Source organism: Rhamphochromis sp. 'chilingali', assembly GCF_963969265.1.
Source record: "Rhamphochromis sp. 'chilingali' genome assembly, chromosome: 7".
Lineage (NCBI taxonomy): Eukaryota > Metazoa > Chordata > Actinopteri > Cichliformes > Cichlidae > Rhamphochromis > Rhamphochromis sp. 'chilingali'.
The window spans coordinates 25,780,879-25,800,616 of NC_137934.1; the positions used below are offsets into that span (position 1 = coordinate 25,780,879).

At 40.8% G+C, this 19,738-nt stretch overlaps 1 protein-coding gene across 1 annotated transcript; it reads left to right on the forward strand.

The window, feature by feature from the left end:
- The first annotated feature begins 945 nt into the window (after positions 1–945).
- Positions 946–18,965, forward strand: LOC308399200 (leucine-rich repeat-containing protein 24-like). Its single transcript, XM_080886294.1, has 8 exons — positions 946–1,513; positions 6,760–6,947; positions 8,852–8,938; positions 10,100–10,291; positions 10,384–10,552; positions 10,753–11,015; positions 11,373–11,945; positions 17,589–18,965. Exons 2-8 carry the CDS (start codon positions 6,777–6,779, stop codon positions 17,991–17,993), a joined length of 1,860 nt encoding a protein of 619 aa, XP_080742420.1. The 5' UTR covers positions 946–1,513; positions 6,760–6,776; the 3' UTR covers positions 17,994–18,965.
- Positions 18,966–19,738: the final 773 nt, after the last annotated feature.

The window sequence follows — 19,738 nt, forward strand, 5'->3', positions numbered from 1 at the left end:
GATAACCCACTGAAAACTCTGTGGAAGAGATCAGGTTCAAATTAGCTTTAACATCCTGTCAGGCGTCTGTTTGGTCAAATAAAAAGCTGCTGATGCTACTCAAGCAACCCTGACAAGTAGAAGCTTATGTATGTTACATGTATTATCCATTATGTATTTTAAAGTGTGTGGTTATATGTCAGACACTACAGATTTGCTCAATGTAGATAATCTTGGGATAAAAGTAATTAAGAACTTGTTGCCTTTTCCTTTTTGTCTGGACAAGGAAACACATGTTTGTCCTTAAAACTGTGCCTACAGGTAAAGGCAAATAAAATCTGGGCTTTGACTAAGCCACTTTGTAAGCACCTGTCTGCTTTGGGTCATTCTTCAGTGGTTTTGTTAGTGTGTGCAGAATTCATTTCCTAAAAGGAACTGTTCCAGTTCATCAAACAGATGACCTCGCATCACTGTCACGCATTTGTATTTGGGAAGAGCAGTACAAAGATTAATCAGTGATGAGGATCCTCTCATAGACCTGGACCCGAACGTAGAGTTCTAATTTTTCTTGAAATAAAGGTGAACTTTTTGCCGTCTCTGTGATTACAGTAACTTGATACAAGAAGTTGCCTACCAGCAGATCTTCTGATGTCATTTGGATTTCATTAAACACAGTCTCTTGGGCTCGATTTGCAGGGCTGACCAGCCCTGAAAGCTCGGTTGTCATTAGATGATCGCTTGCATGTATCAGAAATCCTTTTAAAACCTCGCCACACTTAGTCTTTTTTGAACACACACTTTTCCAGCTGGGCTGAGATGTTCTTGAAACCCTGGTTGTCTTTGATGCGTTTGAAGACGCGATAAATGTCGCCTTCTTACCTTGTTCACGTGACTAATGATTGTATCTATATTAACCATTTCTGTTCCGTTCCTGACACCTGAGAATATTTTGTTGGCACTGTGACGGTGAGCGTAATGAAAATGTCCACGGTTTCCACGGAATGCAGATTTACGCACTACGTTAGCGTGAGATGGCAATCTGCAGGCGAACGACCACAGATTCTTACACAGATGAGTTTGATGCACAACATTTATCACGAAGACTTTGCTGTGATTAACGTGTGCAGGAGACGCTTTTGTGCTTCTTGCGGAGCACTGCTGACTCGACGATCGTCCTGAGGAGCAGCAGCGTGGGGTAAATGGATGGGAGGGTTCACTGGGAGTGACGAATGAATGAACAGCTGGATGATGGCATTCAACAAAGACATGATCTGAACCGCACTGCACTGATTTGCACTTAGTGCTACACTATCAAACCTGCCATAATATTTCGCTGCTGGCTCCCGTCTTTTGTTGACATCATAAGCGTGTGTGCGACGGCCCGCGGTCCTCTGCAAACTGTCGATTTTTCCTCCCCTCTTCTACTTTCATTTATTTGAGGCAAATTATTAGAACCGTCTGCTAAGAAGGAATAAGAAGACGTCGTGCAGGTCGGACGTCCTTTTCTGGGTCTCCCACGTCCTTCCCCAACGAGGTATTTATTCTTCCACACGCATCCATCATGGTGCTTCTTATCTTATATGCGTTTGTCTTCGCAGAGTCCATTTAATCACCCTTTGGCATGCACGCTGCCATCAGATACTGGTTACTGTTATTGTGTAGCTTCTGTGTTATTAAGGTGGCCTTTAGCACAGCATATGACTGCTCGAGTGCATGTTTAGCTGCCCTTAAAGACAGCTTTTCTGGTTTCACTGCTGTCAGTCAATGGAAATATTTTATGTGTTTCATATCTTACATACAGATAAACCCAGTTCATGCTGCAGCAGCCCTGTAGTTACACAGTAGAGGACGTTTACAGGCGAGCAGCAGCAGCAGCAGAGTGAAGTGGCCTTGATGGTAGATCCTTTTATGCAAGTCAAATCCTCTTGGCATGAGCTGTTTCTATGGTGACAGAGATTCACCAACTGATATGAATATGGAAAAGATTACATTTATTGAGATGTTAATCAGAATAAAACTACATTTACAGTCATGGTTTAAAATAAATTACACTCACCTTTAATTCTAAGGCTTAGGTCTCAAAATGCAGTAAACATAACCTCAGATAAACTACAAAAGCATGTCATAGTGTTATATTTATTTAACAAAAAGTAAGACCGAATGCAAACGCAGTGTGTGAAGTAGGCCCTTGCTGTTTTTTCATAAGAATTGAGAGGGTAGGTAGCAGCCAGGTGCTGCTAATCAGATATTTTTGATCATCAGGAATTATGACCTTCACTATCAGAAAAGAGGTTTTTCCACTTTATTGTTCTTGGGTATTCAGTTGTGTTAACACAATGCCAAGCAGGAAAGACATCGGAAATGGTCTCACAGAAACAGTTGTTGTTGTTCAATAATCTGGGACGTGCCATTTCCAAACAATTTGAAGACTATATTTTTACAGTAGAAAAATTATTCACAACTATAAAATACTCTGGATTAAACCAGCTCCAGGAAAACATCAAACACCAGCTGTTCGCCCTGAGACAAGTGGATAATTTGTGAAAGGTACAAAAAAAGCAAGAGAGGGTACGATCACATTTTTATGGAACCCTTTAAGTTTCTAAAATCACTTTTCACCATAGCAAAAAAGGGAATACCTGAAGACAAGGCAAGAACTAGACACACATTTTGACAAAAGTATACAATGACAAGAATTAGTTTGAGCCAACACCTAATCCAGCACCCATAAGAAGACAGAGAGTAATATGTTTCTTCGAGAGGAAAAGGTTGAGGCTCCCTAGATGTTTGAGGAGTATCGAGTTGTTTGGCCAGGAAGCACTTTTTCTCCATCAAGCATGATAGAGGTAGGCCTTTAAGTGCACCAAAATGAAACGATTATTAGAATCTACAAATACAACAATCAGAGTTGCTGCCATTTGTGTGAATGTGTGTGTGAATGGGTGGATGACTGAATGTGTAAAGCTCTTTGGAGTCCTTAGGGACTAAGTAAAGTGCTATACAGATACAGGCCATTTACCATTTATCTATAAACAGGGTGAATTTGGAAAGCTGGGATTGAAAATCAAGAAGCAAAATCTGCTTTTCTCCATAGTGACATTCTTGAGAATACACCTGGGCGTAGGACTTAGAACAGAGGTGGGGAAACTCCAGGCTTCAAGGGCCGGTGTCCTGCAGGTTTTAGATATCATCCTGGGTCAACACACCTGAATAAAATGATTAGTTTATTACCAGACATCTGGACAACTTCAAGACACGTTGAGCAGGTAATTTAGCCATTTGAATCAGCTGCTTGGGATCAAGGACACATCTAAAACCTGCAGGACAGCGGCCCTTGAGGTCTTGAGTTCCCCACCCCTGATTTAGAAGCATGCGACAACACTTTGGGAAAGCATCTGCATCAGACTGTATAGAAAAAGTCATGGCTGAAATCCACTAACAAGAGGAAACATCAAGATGTGCTTGGGCAGTATCCCAGGTGAAACATAGGTAGTGGATGAAATGTTTAGGTGTGGGGAAAATGGGAGTACCACCTCAGAAGAGTTATGAAAGAGAGAATGTTTGGCTGCATCATCAGATCAACATACAAAACTCTCTGACGGTGTGAAGTACATCATATTAACTGGTACAACTGAAATGATAAGGGGAGAGTATTCTGACAAAGAAGCAACAAAGCTGCAGTTCTGGACCCCCACACAGTACAATGTCTGATCTTGCTAACTTAAGATCAGACATTGTACTGTGTGGTAGTGTGTTGAACTCACACTGTGCTGCCTGCTTTATTAAGTTCGCAGTGCCCTGGGAAGATGTCATAAAGGAAGCCAATGGGTTGAAGAAACTACGGCGTAGTGAAATGTAGTGGAAGCAAGGCAGAGAGGCTACATGGCAAATATCTCTACAATGGAGATTAGATGCAGAGAATTTCTTGCATCATCTCAGTAAGACTCTTGAAAGGCATATGTATTAAAAGATAGACGCTGCAACTACGCATGAAAAAGAAATTGTTGGCAGAACATTTTTAAATCATCCTCTGATGAGCAACCGTTGAACCATGAAGAAACTTTCCTTAACTTTATTTGCAATGTATAAAAGCAAAAGGGAAAAAAAGAATACTTTTTAAGAAATAATTTAATTTGTAATTCATGGATGTGTTTTTCTAGCTTTTATTTTTACAATATAAATATATTCCTTATGCCAAAAAGTTGATTCATCTGGACATAGCGTTTTCAATGGGAGAAACATTTTGTCACTCATTGAAGTGACTTCTTCAGTCTCAGCTGACTGCAGGTTTCCCCAACTTTATAAACAGTACATTTGCATAATGACTGAAACCAGCCCACTGAATAAACGGTGAGCTGTGAGGTCAGTTTCTTCATCACTGAGTGAATGGAGCTCAGTCTCTGTCTTTCTCGCTTTCTCTCATCGATATGGAGGTAATCATTCAAATAAGATATTTATATAAATATATAAGATATTTATAAGTAATAGTCTATAGTGGATAGTAGACTATCCACTGGTCAAAAGTTTAATATGCATATTGAAGGACATATCCTGGTCAAATATGACTCAGAGATTGTTCACAGTACTGGATGTCAAGGTAATGCTTCCTAATGTTCCTGCCTAGGAGAATCGTTTATAAATAATGTAAATACAACTGGTCTCAGCACAACACCCAGAGGAAGTTCATAATTAACCTTAGCTTGTCAAGAACACTTTCCTATTTACATGAATAAACTGGAGTTTATTAGATACAAAAGATATTCAAATCCCTGCAGCACAGTGCCTTTAATACCTGTCGCTTGTTCTACTCTATGTAGTAAAATATTGTGGTCAATAGTATCTAATTCTGCAGTGAAGTCTAGCAGGACAAACGAGAACATCAGTTCATTGTCAGAGAGGTCAGATCATTCTGAACTATCTCTAGTGCTGTTTCTTATTGTAAGCAATTCTGAATCCTGACTGTCAGATTTTAGAAGAATCAATTCAGTTTTATTTATTTTATATAGCACCAAATCACAGCAACAGTTGCCTGAAGGCACTTTATATGTAACATAAACGCCCTACAGTAATACAAAGAAAACAGAGAAAACCCCAACAGTCATGATCGCCTATGAGAAAGCAGGAAAAACTTTTTTAACTCTTTTAACAGGAAGAAACCTGCAGAAGAACCAGGCTCAGGGAGGGACAGCCATCTGCCCCGAGGAAGACAGGAGTAGACATGCTGTGGAAGGGAGCCACAGTTGTTAGTTAATAAGAATTAATGATTAAATATAGAGTTGTGTACAACTACATATTGAGTAAAAAGGTGACTGAAGAAGAAACACTCAGTGTATCATGGGAATCTCCAGCAGTCTATTTCTTTTGCAGCATAACTAAGGTAGGACCTTGTATGTGAGGAGCAGGATTTTGAATTCAATTCTGGATTTAACAGGGAGCCAATGAAGACAAGCCAGTATAGCAGAAATATGCTCTCGCTCTCTGTCAGTACTCTTCCTGCAGCATTTTGGATCAACTGAAGGCTGAGATATTGCACAAATGGAAGAAGTCATTTGTTTGATATGCACATTGAAGGATATATCCTGGTCAAAAATGACTCCAAGATTCCTCACAGTGTTGCTGGATGCCAAGGTAATGCCATCCAGAGTAAGCATCTGATTAGATACCATATTTCTAAAACTTTCAGGGCCAAGTACAAAAACCTCCCTTTTATCTGAATTTAGAAGCATTGAGCGGTAATCCAGGTCTTTATGTCTTTAAGACATCTCTGTAATTTAACTAATTGGTGTGTGTTATCTGGCTTCATGGGTAGATAAAGTTGGGTGCCATCTGTGTAGCAGTGAAAATGTATGCTATGTCTTCTAATGATACTCACTAAGGGAAGTATGCATAATGTAAACAAAATTTGTCCTAGCACTGAACCCTGTGGAACTCCATAATTAACCTTAGTGTGTTAAGAGGACTCTACATCTGCATGAATAAACTGGATTCTCCATAATGACTTAAAGGTACTCCACTCCATTTAATATCTACAGCATGCTCTAATCGCTGTTATAAAGTATTATGGTCAATGGTATCAAACACTGCACTGAGGTCTAGCAGGACAAGCACAGAGAGGAGTCCACTGTCAGAGGCCAGTCGCTGTACTGTGATGAGCTCTGAAACCTGACTGAAAATCTTAAAATAAACAATTCCTCTACAGATGATCAGTTAGCTGTTCTACAACTACTCTTTCAAGGATTTTTTTTAGATAAAAAGAAGGTTTGTGATTGGCCTATAATTAGTTAAGACAGCTGAGTTAGCCTGTCAGCCTGGCTACAGTGCTGAAAAGAAACATCAACATGATTGTAATGCAGTGGCAGGAACTTTCTGAGCAACATTATAAAGAACAGTGAGCCAAAATTGATCCACAATACTGTGAGAGACTTCAAGTTGCCACAAAATGTGGTTCCACAAACCACTAAATCAAATGGGATACTACATGCTGCTTTTGCATTTTGGCTTTGTTCTTGTTCAGTTTTAATAAATAGGAATTGTTCGGAGTCTGAAATGTCACAAAAACAATATGCCAATGAGACCTTTGACAGAATCCTAGGATGTATCCATTGGATTGTATGGCTCAAGCTGATTTGAAAAATTGTTTGTTGTTACAGTATTATTTTCAGGCTAATTTGTGTAGGAGGGAATTCCTCCTCACTGACCATTTTACATATTTTTGTTCGGCCTCAAAACAAGTCAGAAGAATGCTGATCATGACTCATTCTGTGTTCTCACCTTTCTCAGTTTTATCTCTTGACGTGATGGCTGTGTTTTTGGTGCTTCTTCTCTCCACGCTCCTCCTGTCTCTACACTCCACTCCTCTACGAGCCTCTCCTTCCTGCCCTGTGGGCTGTCGCTGCTACAGCCTCACTGTGGAGTGTGGCTCCACAGGACTGAGGGACATCCCCAAATACATCCCTTTAACCATACAGGTAGGATCGATGCCCTAAGAAGATTCAATTTAATTCAAATGCAAGAAAGTAGTCCTATATATTTGTTTAATGTGAGCATTAAAAGTCGCCAAGATTCCGCACAGTGTTACTGGAGGACAAAGTAATGCTATCCAGCGTGAGAATATGGATACACACAGTGTTTCTAAGATTGTTAGGAATAAGTACAATATCCTCCGTTTTAGCTGAATTGAGAAGCAGAAAATTAGATGTCATGCAGGCCTTTATGTCTTTAAGACATTCCTGCAGTTTACTTGGTGGGTGTCACTCCGTTTCATGGATAGATAAAGCTGTGTGTCATCTGCATTTATACATTTTCATCTAGCAATGAAAATGCTAGATGAAAATGTATACTGTGCTCTCTAATAATACTGCCTGAGGCATGTATAATGTAAATCGGAATCAGAATACTTTATTAATCCCGAAGGAAATTAGGGTTACAGCAGGCAGCACGCTAATGGCGCATGCGCACTTACAAAGGAACCTTCTGACGAACTTTACACAAACATCACATTGGGGAGACATGTCAGAAAGGTAGGCTGATAGGAAAAAAAACAATGAAAATACATAACATGAGGTAAGAGGAGGAGAAAAAAACCTCCACTCAGACTGAGCTCCTAGTGGGAGAACAGTTTGATAACAGAAAAAACACCTCAGCACAAAAAGCACATGACTATCAATACACCATAGAAACACAAGACAAGCAACAGGGACAGGTAAAGGGTAAGAGAGAGCCGGTGTAGGCAGCGCATCCGGTCCTGCAGCATGTCTGCGCTGGTCCAGTCGACTGCCATCTTCCCCGGGAGGGGACAAACATCGAAGGCGTTTGGAAAGGGAGGGGGGATCTGTGTGTGTGTGTGTGTGTCCAGAATTCAGCTGAGACAGTGTCCTTCGCCCCGCCAGGCTAAGTAAACAGTCTTCCAGCCAACCCAGGTGGCCTTGCATGGAATGGGAAGGAACAGACTAAACACAGTCGTTATCAGGGTGTTGTTGTACGGCTCCAGCCTTGCCACTGGCGCCAAAGGGGTATCCGCATGAAGTGATGGTGCTTTTTACTTTAGTGCGATCAGCTCATATGAATTTCAAAGCAGTTCTACAGTCCAACACTGGTCTCTCAATCTCCCATTGGAGAGCCGCGAGCTTCGCCATACTTGCGTTCTGTGATGTTGTCATTTCTTGTGCTCAAGGAGCCGATTTCTGAGAACTCACGGCAGTGTGCCTCCTCGAGATGTCATCCAATTTGTGCCCAGAGATGTTATTCCGAGCTAGTCCTTCCGAGATGTATCCAGTCTGCAGTCAGAGATCTTATTCTGAGTATTCACAGCAGCCGTAGCCTTTCCAAGATCTTATCCATGCTGACTCAATGGGCCCATTTTGAGAAACTCACGCCTCTCCCATCGTTCCAATCCCAGCGGGCAGCCTTGTGGGGGTTTGAACAGCCGGTTCCGCTTCCTTAATTCTTCGATAAGTCAGGGCCAAGCCAGCTCCGATCCGCCAGAACCCTGTTACCATGGTTCCGAATAGGTAGATATCTTCAGCACTCAGGCTCACCCAAGCCCAGACTTCTCGTTGAGAAAGGGGTGTCAGTTGCATTTAGGGACCAGTTGATCCAATCCAAATAAAATTGGTCCTAGCACAGAACCCTGTGGAAAACATGAACAAACTTCAGACTGTTAAATAGATGGAGCTCTTCAAATAAACAATATCTCTGCACATGCCCAATTAGCTGCTTTACAGCTACTCTTTGAAGAAATTTTGAGATAAAATGAAGATTTGAGCCTATTAATAGCGATAGATTGATCAGAGCATTAATCACAATGTATCAAATGTTTTAAGACAATAGTGACTAAAACTCCTCTTTTGTCCCTGCTCATCTCTCCATCCAGACTATCTTTCTCCAGGACAATGTGATTGGTCAGATCCGTCGACAGGACCTCACCATGCTGAAGCACCTGCACTATTTGTACCTGCAGGTAATAAATGCACATACACTCTTAAACACTTACACTAAGACTCTTTAGCCTTCAGTTTTAATCTGTTGACTACATCACAGTTTATACTAAGTATGGATTTGTATACATTCTAGCAATGGTATACGCTGTGTTTACTTCACTCAGTAGTATCAAATTATAGCGAAGTATTACCCTCCAAAATGTTTTAATGCAACAGAGGAAGGATTTCACTGAGCAGGTTTAAGAATACAGCAGGGTCGATGTCTTGTAAGGCTGCAGCAAAAGGTTGTTATTGCTAACTAAAACTAAATTAAAGTGGGTTGAAATTTTGGTTAACTGAAATAAAAATAAAAACTAGACTTTTCAAAATACATTGCCAGTCATGGCAAAAACCCATATAGGCCAAAATTGGCTCCAAAGGCAGATGTCTATCAAATACATGGCCTTCTATTTATACTCAAATTACATTACAGTTTTCATTGTTTTTAAAACCCAGCAGTGCACCTGCAACCACTTCAGAGTTTGAGGTATATTAAATTAGAGGGCACTACTGTCACCATGAGCTGCTAGCCTGCAGCAGAGATAAGTAGTTGTAGACATCTAATGAACTTACCTCTTTCTGACTCCACACCGCCAGAAATGTTTAATTTTCAACTCTGTGGTCATCATCTCCAACCAAAGCTGAGAACATGTATAGTAACACTTTCCTTACTCCAGCAAACAGACATTAAGAAAATCACTGGCGTTACCTCTTATGAATCTATTGTACGTATTTTTTGAAACAGTGAAATTGTGAATTGAGTCACTCTCCTCCTTGTGCCAAAAACACTGTCAAATGTTAGACTGCTCGAAAATAAAAGGATCACAACAGAGAAGACAGAAAATGTGTTTCAAAGGCATCATCAGAAGTATTTGGAATTTAAATTTATTTATTTAAAAGGGACAGTGCAGTTTAACATAGTTCAAGTACAAAACATGAAACTGATGTAATGCACATAAGTTTATAGCTATTGCTAATTTTCAACAATAGTCCCTTGTTGGGCTTACAATCAAAATAGGTACATTTTACAATAAAACATAAATTTTCATAAAACCAAATGACATCATAGTAGTGGTAGTTCCAGGAGATTAACCAGAAGCAGACATTTTTCTAGTTTTCTTTTCATGTCCCTCTTCCTCTAGAACAACACCATCTCAGCCGTGGAGCCTGGCTCTTTCCAGAGCCTCGGTCAGTTATTGGAGCTAGCACTGAATGGAAACCGCATCCATTTGGTGACAGCTGACATGTTTCAGGGACTCGAACATCTACGCATTCTGTACCTGGCACGAAACGACATCACACGGCTGCTGGACTACACCTTCCGTGGCCTACCGGTACAGTCTCACTTTCCTGTTCAACACAGCAGCTTTGCTGAGCCCTATATGAAGCTTCATAGATAATGTACATCATTCTCTTGATGTCTCAGCGTCTGCAGGAGCTCCACTTACAGCATAATAGTATAGAGACGTTAGCCGACCAGGCTTTAGTTGGTTTGACTTCTCTGGCTCTGCTGGACCTGAGTAGGAATAACCTCCACACAATTGGCCCTGCAACACTGCGACCTCTAGTGAGCCTGCAGGTCCTGCGTATCACAGGTGAGGCTCCTTTACTGATGACATTGGAACCCATGTTGTGTTTTGGGTTTTTTGTTGGGTTTTTTTATACAGTTTCACGCATAATAACATCTGTTCACTGAGTTACAGATAGCTACTCATGTAGAGCCTAGTAATATGGTAATCATCATGACTCTTTAGGGCAGAACATTAAGTGGCTTCTGTCTTGTGCTATGCTGCAGATAATCCATGGCGCTGTGACTGTGCGTTGCACTGGCTGAGGACCTGGATTGATGAAGAGGGTCAGCGTCTGCTTAGCTCTGCAGAACGTCGACTAGTTTGCATCGAGCCACCACGCCTGTCCCATCTGAGCTTGGTGGAGGTTCCTCTCAACAGCTTGGTCTGTATCCCTCCCTTGGTGCAGCTGGAGCCCAAGAGGCTTGCAGTGCATCTGGGAGAGAGCCTCAGGGTGTCGTGCCATGCCACTGGTTATCCTCGGCCACAGGTAATGATAATTAAAGTGAAATAAAGTGGTAATTAAAGTTTTTTAATATTCTTTTAAATTATTTTGTTTTCCCCACCATTTGCCATAAGTCCTGCCTATCAAATGAGTGAATTTGTTTGTACTGGTCTTCTTTGACTGTTCCAAATACACTGCATGCAATCAGTGTGGTCAGCTAAAGTGGTTACTTCAATTTTCCTCCTTTTTTCATTTATTTAAAACATCTTGAATGAATCATCAGTTACATACTCCAGTTCAGGTTGACAGTACTGTAACAGTAGTATCTGTTTTTCTTTTTGTACTGTGATGGTTTATCCTTTGTAAGACCACTGAAGAAAGAAATGTCAATACCTTTTGCAGGTGACCTGGAGGAAAGCTTCCCAGGGTAAAGTAGTCCTTTCTCCCAGAGGCCTGGTTCAGGAGTTGGATGCAGGTGGAGGTGGAATGGGAGGAGCAGAGGAGCCCTCGCAGGAAGGCAGAGTCAGTCTCCAGAAGACTAATGGCGAACTCTTTGACCCCGACACTGGCAGTGGCATGTTGTTTCTCAGTAATGTAACTGTGGCTCATGCAGGCTTCTATGAATGTGAAGCATGGAACGCAGGAGGTGTGGCTAGAGTCACCTTTCAACTTGCCATCAACTCATCAACATCCTCCTCATCTTCTTCCTCCATCTGGGCTTCATGGTCCCAGGTGTCTCTACCGTACTCACCTGCCTGGCCTCGACTGAGGAGCCACAGTCCTGCTTTGGGCTCAGATGTAAGCCGGGAACCCCTGTATGCTCTGGGCAGCATGGCCTTCAGTGCTCTGGGAGCTGCCACTCAGACTGCCATTGCTGTGGGCATCTCACTGCTGACTTTGACTGCTCTGCTGCTAGTCGCCATGATCTACAGTCGACATCACCAACGGGACAAAGAGGCTGATGGGGCTGAAAAGGTGCATATATGTTCAATACTACAAATGTGATTGGCATATTTAAAAGTAGAATAAAGGCATTTATCCTCATAGTAGATAGGAATTTATGAATGAATTTTCAATTATTTGTCTGTGTCAGTGTAAAACAACAAAATCAGAGGAAGCACAACAAGATGACAGAAGTAAAACTGCACTGACACACACAAATGTTTTGTCAGGTGAGCATTTTACATGGACCATCTGTTTGTCGAAAGAGTTTTGTTACAACTGAAGTAAAGTCCGATGTCGCAAATATAGACAAATGTATTGTCCATGTAAACAGCGTTCATGTTAACAAATTTTTGGCACAAATGGTACCTTATGACCACATGTGTCAAGATATGTTTTATGAGCTTATGTTACGATCAGTGTATCTGGTTAAAAATAACTGTTCTTGTTATAACTTTAAAATTTGTTATGTGTGATCAAACAAATCTGCAGCAGTCATATAACAATAGAGATACACACAACCTGATGATGTAGATGCGGTTTTATGTATTTAGGTTTGCTCAACAGTCTACATGTGTTCTGTGGACTGTGGAGGAAACTTTTCCACATCCCTCGGAGTATCCTCTGGGGTATGCTTTGGGACCATGGTGTGTCTGTCCTATTGCTATTACAGTAGCTTGGTTTACATTGCAAGTCCGACTTGTTCATGGTGCATGCTGGACTCCACCAGGGCTGCCCTTTGTCACCAATTACTATCCTACTTTTAAATATCCCACAATTAACCGAGGAGTCTAAGAGTCAAGTGTAGGGCTTGACCTTATGTGTTCAAGACCTTGTATGGAAAAGGATTTTAACTTTGATTCTGGATTTTACATGGAGACAATGAAGAAAAGCCAATATGAGAGAAATATAGTCCCAGTGCTCTCAGTGCAGCATTTAACTGAAGGCTTTTTGGGGAGTTTTTAGGACATCCTGATAATAACGAATTACAATAATCCAGTCTAGAAGTAATAAATGCATCAACAAGTTCAGCATCACTCAACAAAGGATGTTTCTAATTTTAAAGACATTGCACAAATGGAAGAAATCAGTCCTACATATTTGTGTAATATCCTGGTCAAAAATGACTCCAAGATTCCTCACACAGTTACTGGAGGCCAGTGTAATCCCATTTAGATTAAAAGATGGGAAGTAATGAAGTACAAGTACTTTGTTACTGTACTTAGAATTTTCAGGTATCACTATATAAAGACTGGCTCACAGCTGAGCCAGGGATCACACCTCCTCCACACATTACTTGAGGAAAGTACAACTACTCTGTATTCTGATAACTTTTTACTTTTACTCCCTTCATGTTTAAACAAATATCTGTACTTTTTACTCCTTACATTTTCAAAACAAACTCATTATTTTAGGTTCAACTGTATCATCTATAGCATTTATAATCCGAGTTAAAATGGGCCGGAAGAGGTGCAGGTTTCCGTAAGTTGTGGTTGCGGTACTTTAGAATCTAGCTATCTCTACACAAGAGGAGGAAGCATGAAAAGAGTGCTATTTTTAAGAAACGGGTAATTTGAAGTTCAATGTTTCTATCAGCTCAACAAACATCAGCAAGCACACAAACTGTGTGCAGTTTGTTGCACTGTGTCTGCTAGCTAAAGGAGAGAAAACGGTGCCAGATAACTTCACTTGATGTTGGACGACAGACAGGAAAGGAGAAGGAGAAAGGTTAGATTTAGAGAAAAGTTGAAGTACTGAAGAAACTTCCTTACTCAAATAAAACTGAAAAAGTACAGGCTTTAAAATGTACTTCAAGTACGAAAGTAAAAGTAGCTTTTAAGTAGAAGTATAGATAGTTGCATTAAGTAGAGAAAGCCTGTGCTTCTGCCATCTCTGTCCAGGGTAAGCATACGTTAGACACCATATTTCTAAGATTTTACAATACAATTTTACAAGTTCAATAACCCCAGTTTCATCTGAATTTAGAAGCAGGAAATTGGATAAATAACACATTAATGTTTCAACTCACTGTAGAGTGTCTTCTCTTGTACTCATGTTTATTAAAATTATTACCAACATATGCCAGGGGGTCCACTGGGGGTCCTGCAAATTTTGGCCAGCCATTGGTGGTGCCCCTGAAATAATTAGCTAAAACAGCAAGTGATTGCTTTTTAAGTAATGGATTAATCACTGCCAGTTTAAAGGCTTCTGATACATGGCTCGGTACATAGCCCAGTAATAGGGATATATAGATCATAGTTTAAATTGAAGCATTAATAGACTTCTCAAAGGACTTCTTTGAGCACTCTTGTAAGATGTAGGGGCCTAATGGACATGTTTATGATTTGGAGGAAGTAATTACTGGAGTTAACTCAGAAAAATCAATTCAGAGGCTAATAGATAGAGAGGCTAAATTATCAATAGAATTGGAAGAAGTACATAATGATACATCAGTCAGATGGTTATGAATATTTTTTCTCTAAATAGTCAAATTTTTATTTGTCAAGAAATGTGAAGTAACGACTGGTGAAATGCTTGGCTCGACAGACTCTCTGTCAGCCTGGCTACAAGGATGAATAGTAAGACTTTCTAGCTTTATGGAGAGCTTTATTTTAAATAGAGCAACAATCTTTTTTTTCCAGGCTAAATGAAAATCTTCTAAATTAGTGAGATGCCATTTTCAGTGTTGATCAATTATTAAATCTTTTACTAACAGGGACTAAAGTTTAAGAATCCACAGTTTTACTCTTTGGTGCTATATTGTTCTTTCTTTGTGATTTTTTTTTTTTTTAATGTTTTTAAATCATTTTTGCTAAAAAAAATTTGGTTTGTTTTTGGTGGTCTGGGAGCAACTGCAGTCTCTAAGGGGATGGAGTTTAGGGGATGACAGAAGGAGACAGGCTGCAGAGAGATGTAGACAGCAAGTCTGCTTCATGATCCCAACTCCAATTCAGGAATCCTGGCCTACAGAGCTGAAAACAGGCTACATTTATTACAAGAACCATTATTAATAAGGGAGGCCGAGGAGTAACTAAACCTCTTGCACATGGAGCAAGAAGGTGCAAGATGGACGGGTGAAGATGCTGTGCTTATAGCAAGTTAGCTATGAGCTAAGCTAAGCTAGCAAATCCCTACAGACACAATGACTAAATACTGTAAATATAATTAGCAGGTGGTTTAACAGAGTTTGCTTTGGATAAAGCAGATGGATATTATGAATCATCTGCACTACAAAAATCATCTTCATATTACACTATGAAAAAATATGTTTTCCAAGAGTTTAAATTAAATGGGCTAGCTACACAAAACACAAGAAGTGATAGTGTACCACAGAAAGAGCAAACACCAGGTGAGAGTGCCACCAACCAAGTTTAAGTATCTTGGGATCTTGTTAGTGAATGAGGCGAGAAGAAAGTGAGAGATTAACAGATGGGTTGGGGCTACAGTTGCAGTGATGCAGATGCTGGACTGGTCCATTGTGGTAAAGACAGCTGAGCATTAAAGAAAAGCTCTTGATTTATGTCCCTACTCTCTCCTGTTATCATGAGTTCTGGGTAGTGACCGAAAGAATGAGATCATAGAGGCTAGTGGCAGAAATGAGCTTTCCCCACTGGGTGGCTATCTCACTTAGAGATTTAGTGAGGAGTTCAGTTATCTAAGACTGGCTCAGTTTACAGCTACTACTCACATTGAAAGGAGCCAGATGAGGTGATTCGGACATGCCTCCTGGGCACCTCCTGCATGAGGTGTTTTAGGCATGTCCTACCAGAAGGCAGCCCTGGAGCAAACCCAGGACATGCTAGAGAGATTAGATCTTTTGGGTGGCCTGGGATTGTCTCAGTGTTCTCCCAGATAAGCATGAGAAGTTGGCTGAGAGAGGGAGGTCTGGGCATCCTTGTTTAAGCTACTCCACCAATGACCTGGCCCAGGACTAGTGGAAGAAAATAGATGGATGGAGGAGTAAGACTTGTAATTTTTTAAAGAGGTCTTGAGCAATAGTTCTCCAATCCATCGTGGAGATCGTGGCTCAAGAGTTGGGCGTTCGCCTTGTAATCGGAAGGTTGCCGGTTCGAGCCCCTGCTTGGACAGTCTCGGTCGTTGTGTCCTTGGGCAAGACACTTCACCCGTTGTCTACTGGTGGTGGTCAGAGGGCCCGGTGGCGCCAGTGTCCGGCAGCCTCGCCTTTGTCAGTGCACCCCAGGGTGGCTGTGGCTACAATGTAGCTTGCCATCACCTGTGTGTGAATGGGTGGATGACTGGATATGTAAAGCGCTTTGGGGTCCTTAGGGACTAGTAAAGCACTATATAAATACAGGCCATTCACCATCTGAAAGTAGTTTAAAGTTTTTCTTCGGCCACTGGCAGATAATTTTCAGTCTAGTTCTTGTATGTGATCATTTTCAGATAATGTTATTAGTCAAAACTACTTACCACTGACCTGTGAATCACTCAAACATACAGGGAACCTAACATGTATATTTAGACCCCTTACCAGCAGCCTGTGGCAAAAACACACATGTATTTTTGTCACTCTTTAGTTGAATCTACCAAGTAATGCCACACATAACTCAATTTGACAAGTATAAATTAGTATTTTTGTGCTAGCAACTTCTAAAGAGCTATTAGCCTAAATCTTGCATATCCCAGCGTGGTTTGCAGTCTATCCTTAAAAAACTGAAGAAACTATCTGTAAGATGAGGATGAACAATATCTAAAAGTTTATGTCTTCAAGATAAAGGGGAAAAATCCAGCAAAGACCTGACACAGGACCTAAGTAATGTATCTAGACCCTCTGTTGTAAAGCCTTATCAGAAACAATCTTAGTCGTTGTCAAGAAGCCATTTTTAAGGAAGGAAAGACTGAGGTGTGTTACACAAGACCTGAACTAAGAATCATTGGCAACAAATCTGATGGAGTGATGAATCCAAATTGTTGATTCAAATATCAATATATATATCGAGGAGGTCAGGAGTTTGATGTGTACAGCCATTTGTAAAACACAGTGGAGGCTCTGTCAAGGTTTGGGACTGCATTTCAGCCACTAGTGTTGGATATTTTGTCAAAATTGATGAAATCTTTAGCACAGAGAAGTATTGTAGAATTTTGATTGACCAAGCAATATCATCAGAAAGAGTCTGATTGGCAACAACTTTATTTTTCTGCCAGATGATAATCAGAAACACAGTGCCAGAATACCTGGATAGGAAAATACAATGCAACTCTATCAGTCACTGATAGTCTGATGAAGAGCTTGGTGTTGAGTTTTCTTGTAAAATATATAAAAAGAGGGGTGACTCAAGACTTTTGCAGGGCACTGGGAATTCAGTAAGAATCCAATAAAAGGAAAGAAAATGAAATCAATTAAATGGGGGCAGCGCTGCAGTGTTTATCACTGAGGGTCTTGGATTTGCACCACCTTCTTTTGCCAGTGTGGGCTCTCTATGTGAAGACTCCTTCCACAGTCCAAATGCTCTAAATTACCTGTTGGTGTGAATGATGGTCTGTCTCTCTGTGGTCACCTGAGCACGGGATAGGCTGTGGTCCCTACATGTAACGCCTGTTTGAATTCAATTTAATTCAATTCAATTAAAGTCACCTCTAGGCGCTTTATATTGTAAGGTGTTTTTTTTTGTCGTTTACATTGTCATATTAATGAAGGTGAATTTGAATTCACAGGAGGAGAGCATCTTGTATGTGAATGACTACTCTGATGGCCCCACTACCTTCGCCCAGCTGGAGGAGTATCGTGATGAGCGTGGCCATGAAATGTATGTCCTCAACAGGGCCAAGCCTGTGCTTCCTCCTGCTCCGCCAACAGCTGTGTCCACCACTAACCTGGGCTGTTCAGCACCATCCGATACCTCCAGCCACACCCTCTCCTCGGGCCCTGGCCAGACCATGAGCCCCACTCTGGCCCCTGACAAGCAGCAGCAGCAGGATGGTGACATACGGACCATGAGGAGAATGGCAGGGGAAGGAGGGGAGGCAGAGCCCGTGATCACATTAGAGGCAGAAGGAATGTTTCTCAACCACACAGGCCTCTTCATAGACTCTCCCATTGCTTATGAGATTCACTGCTAAAGGAAGAAAGCAATCCTGGAAGACAGAGCAAAATATGTGTGTGACCCAGTGGTTTACAGCTCAGCCTTTCTTGTTTATGGACTAACAGGAGGCCATTATTGGGATGTACCAAAAAAGGCACAGAAGTACTTTTCTGTGTGAAAGGATTTTCCTTCTGCAAAACTACACTGACAAATGTTAACGGAGTCAATTCCAGTACAAAGCAGAGCTCAAACTCTGTCTGACCTCTAAAACACAGACATACTGTGATGTTGTTTGCCAAAAAAGCGAGTAGGTGAGTGACTCGGAGTATAGGAACCTCTGACTGACCACCAAGACAGCTTCACTGTCCTGCACATGCTTAACTTTCACACATTTTAGCATTACTGGTGTGCTAACATCTGCCCTGTCAAGACCTCAGAGCTCACTGGGAGGCTGAGTACAGGAAAGAGAGAAATCATGGCCCCCTCCGGTTCATGAATATGTGGGAAATCTGTGTTATATAGTCTAACTGCTGTCAGTGTCTGGAAGTTTTAATTTAATCCCAGGGTAGAAATACAGTGCATTTTGTAATTATATAACTGTGTAGAAAAAGGTCAGTCTGAGTTTTATTCTCATTCTCTCTCATCATCATTTTACTCATCTGTGTTGCTTAGTGTCCTAACAGACACAAAAAATGAATCTCTCCTCTCTGTAGTATGAACTGAGCTCAGTTTACCCCAACTCTTTTGGATTTATCCGTCTTTATTGATACTAGCATGTGCGGTTGGGAATGAATCTGAGTTGCTGCTGAGTTTTCCAGTCCACACGGAGGCAGAGTTCTTAGCTGAGCAAAAAACATCAGCTATACGATACGTATTTGACTGCTTCTGAATGAACGAGCTGCTGTGATTGAGAAATAAAGTTTTCAAAGCAGAAAGAGACAAGGCTCGAAAAAACAAGAAATGAAGCTACCTGACTGAATGTTTTTGCTTTTAAATGATCACGTGTGAATTATTGTTGCCTTTATAAACTGAGAGAATCTTTTGTCTCTTTTCTCCTGTTCCTTTGATCTGTTTTTATTCTAAACATGTAGTCTAGCTCTTTACAATGATTAGAACACAGCTACACATTATTTTCGTGGTATACTTTGAAACTAACCACATACTCGGGGCATGCTTTCGTTATCTGAATTGACTCACAGTTAGGGTTAAATTACATACACTCACCGTGACATGGATTTCATGGTCATTTGGGGCTTTGAATTCTTTGAGCGGTTTGTTGCGCGTGGTGGAACGATTGTACAACACACATCTTTTAAAAACCGAAATCATTTACATTTTGTAGTAAGCGGTGTTGGAAGTTCTAATGTGTCTTTTACTTAACAAAGCCAAAGCCTATTTTCGTTAGTGATCATGACGAACAACAACAACTAGTTCTTTTTGCCATCATAAAAATGTTTTTTTTTAAAAGAACCAGTATTTAAAACAATGGGGAAGTCTGAGGAATTCAGTGAAGATTTGAGGAGAATTTATATTTACACAAGTTAGACCCATTTTTGAACAACTACACATTCCAAGGTCATCATTTCAAACATTTGTACATAAGTAGAAGTTATTCAGATGTGTCACCACTTTGCGAGGAAAAAAGCCCAAACTGTCACCTTCAGATCACAGGAAATTCCACAAAGTCCACAAATAATCAACAGATTGGCGTCCTGTCCTGAATCACATATTGATGCTTATTAGAAGAATGGGAACATTTTTTGCAGTTTACAGGGAACAGTC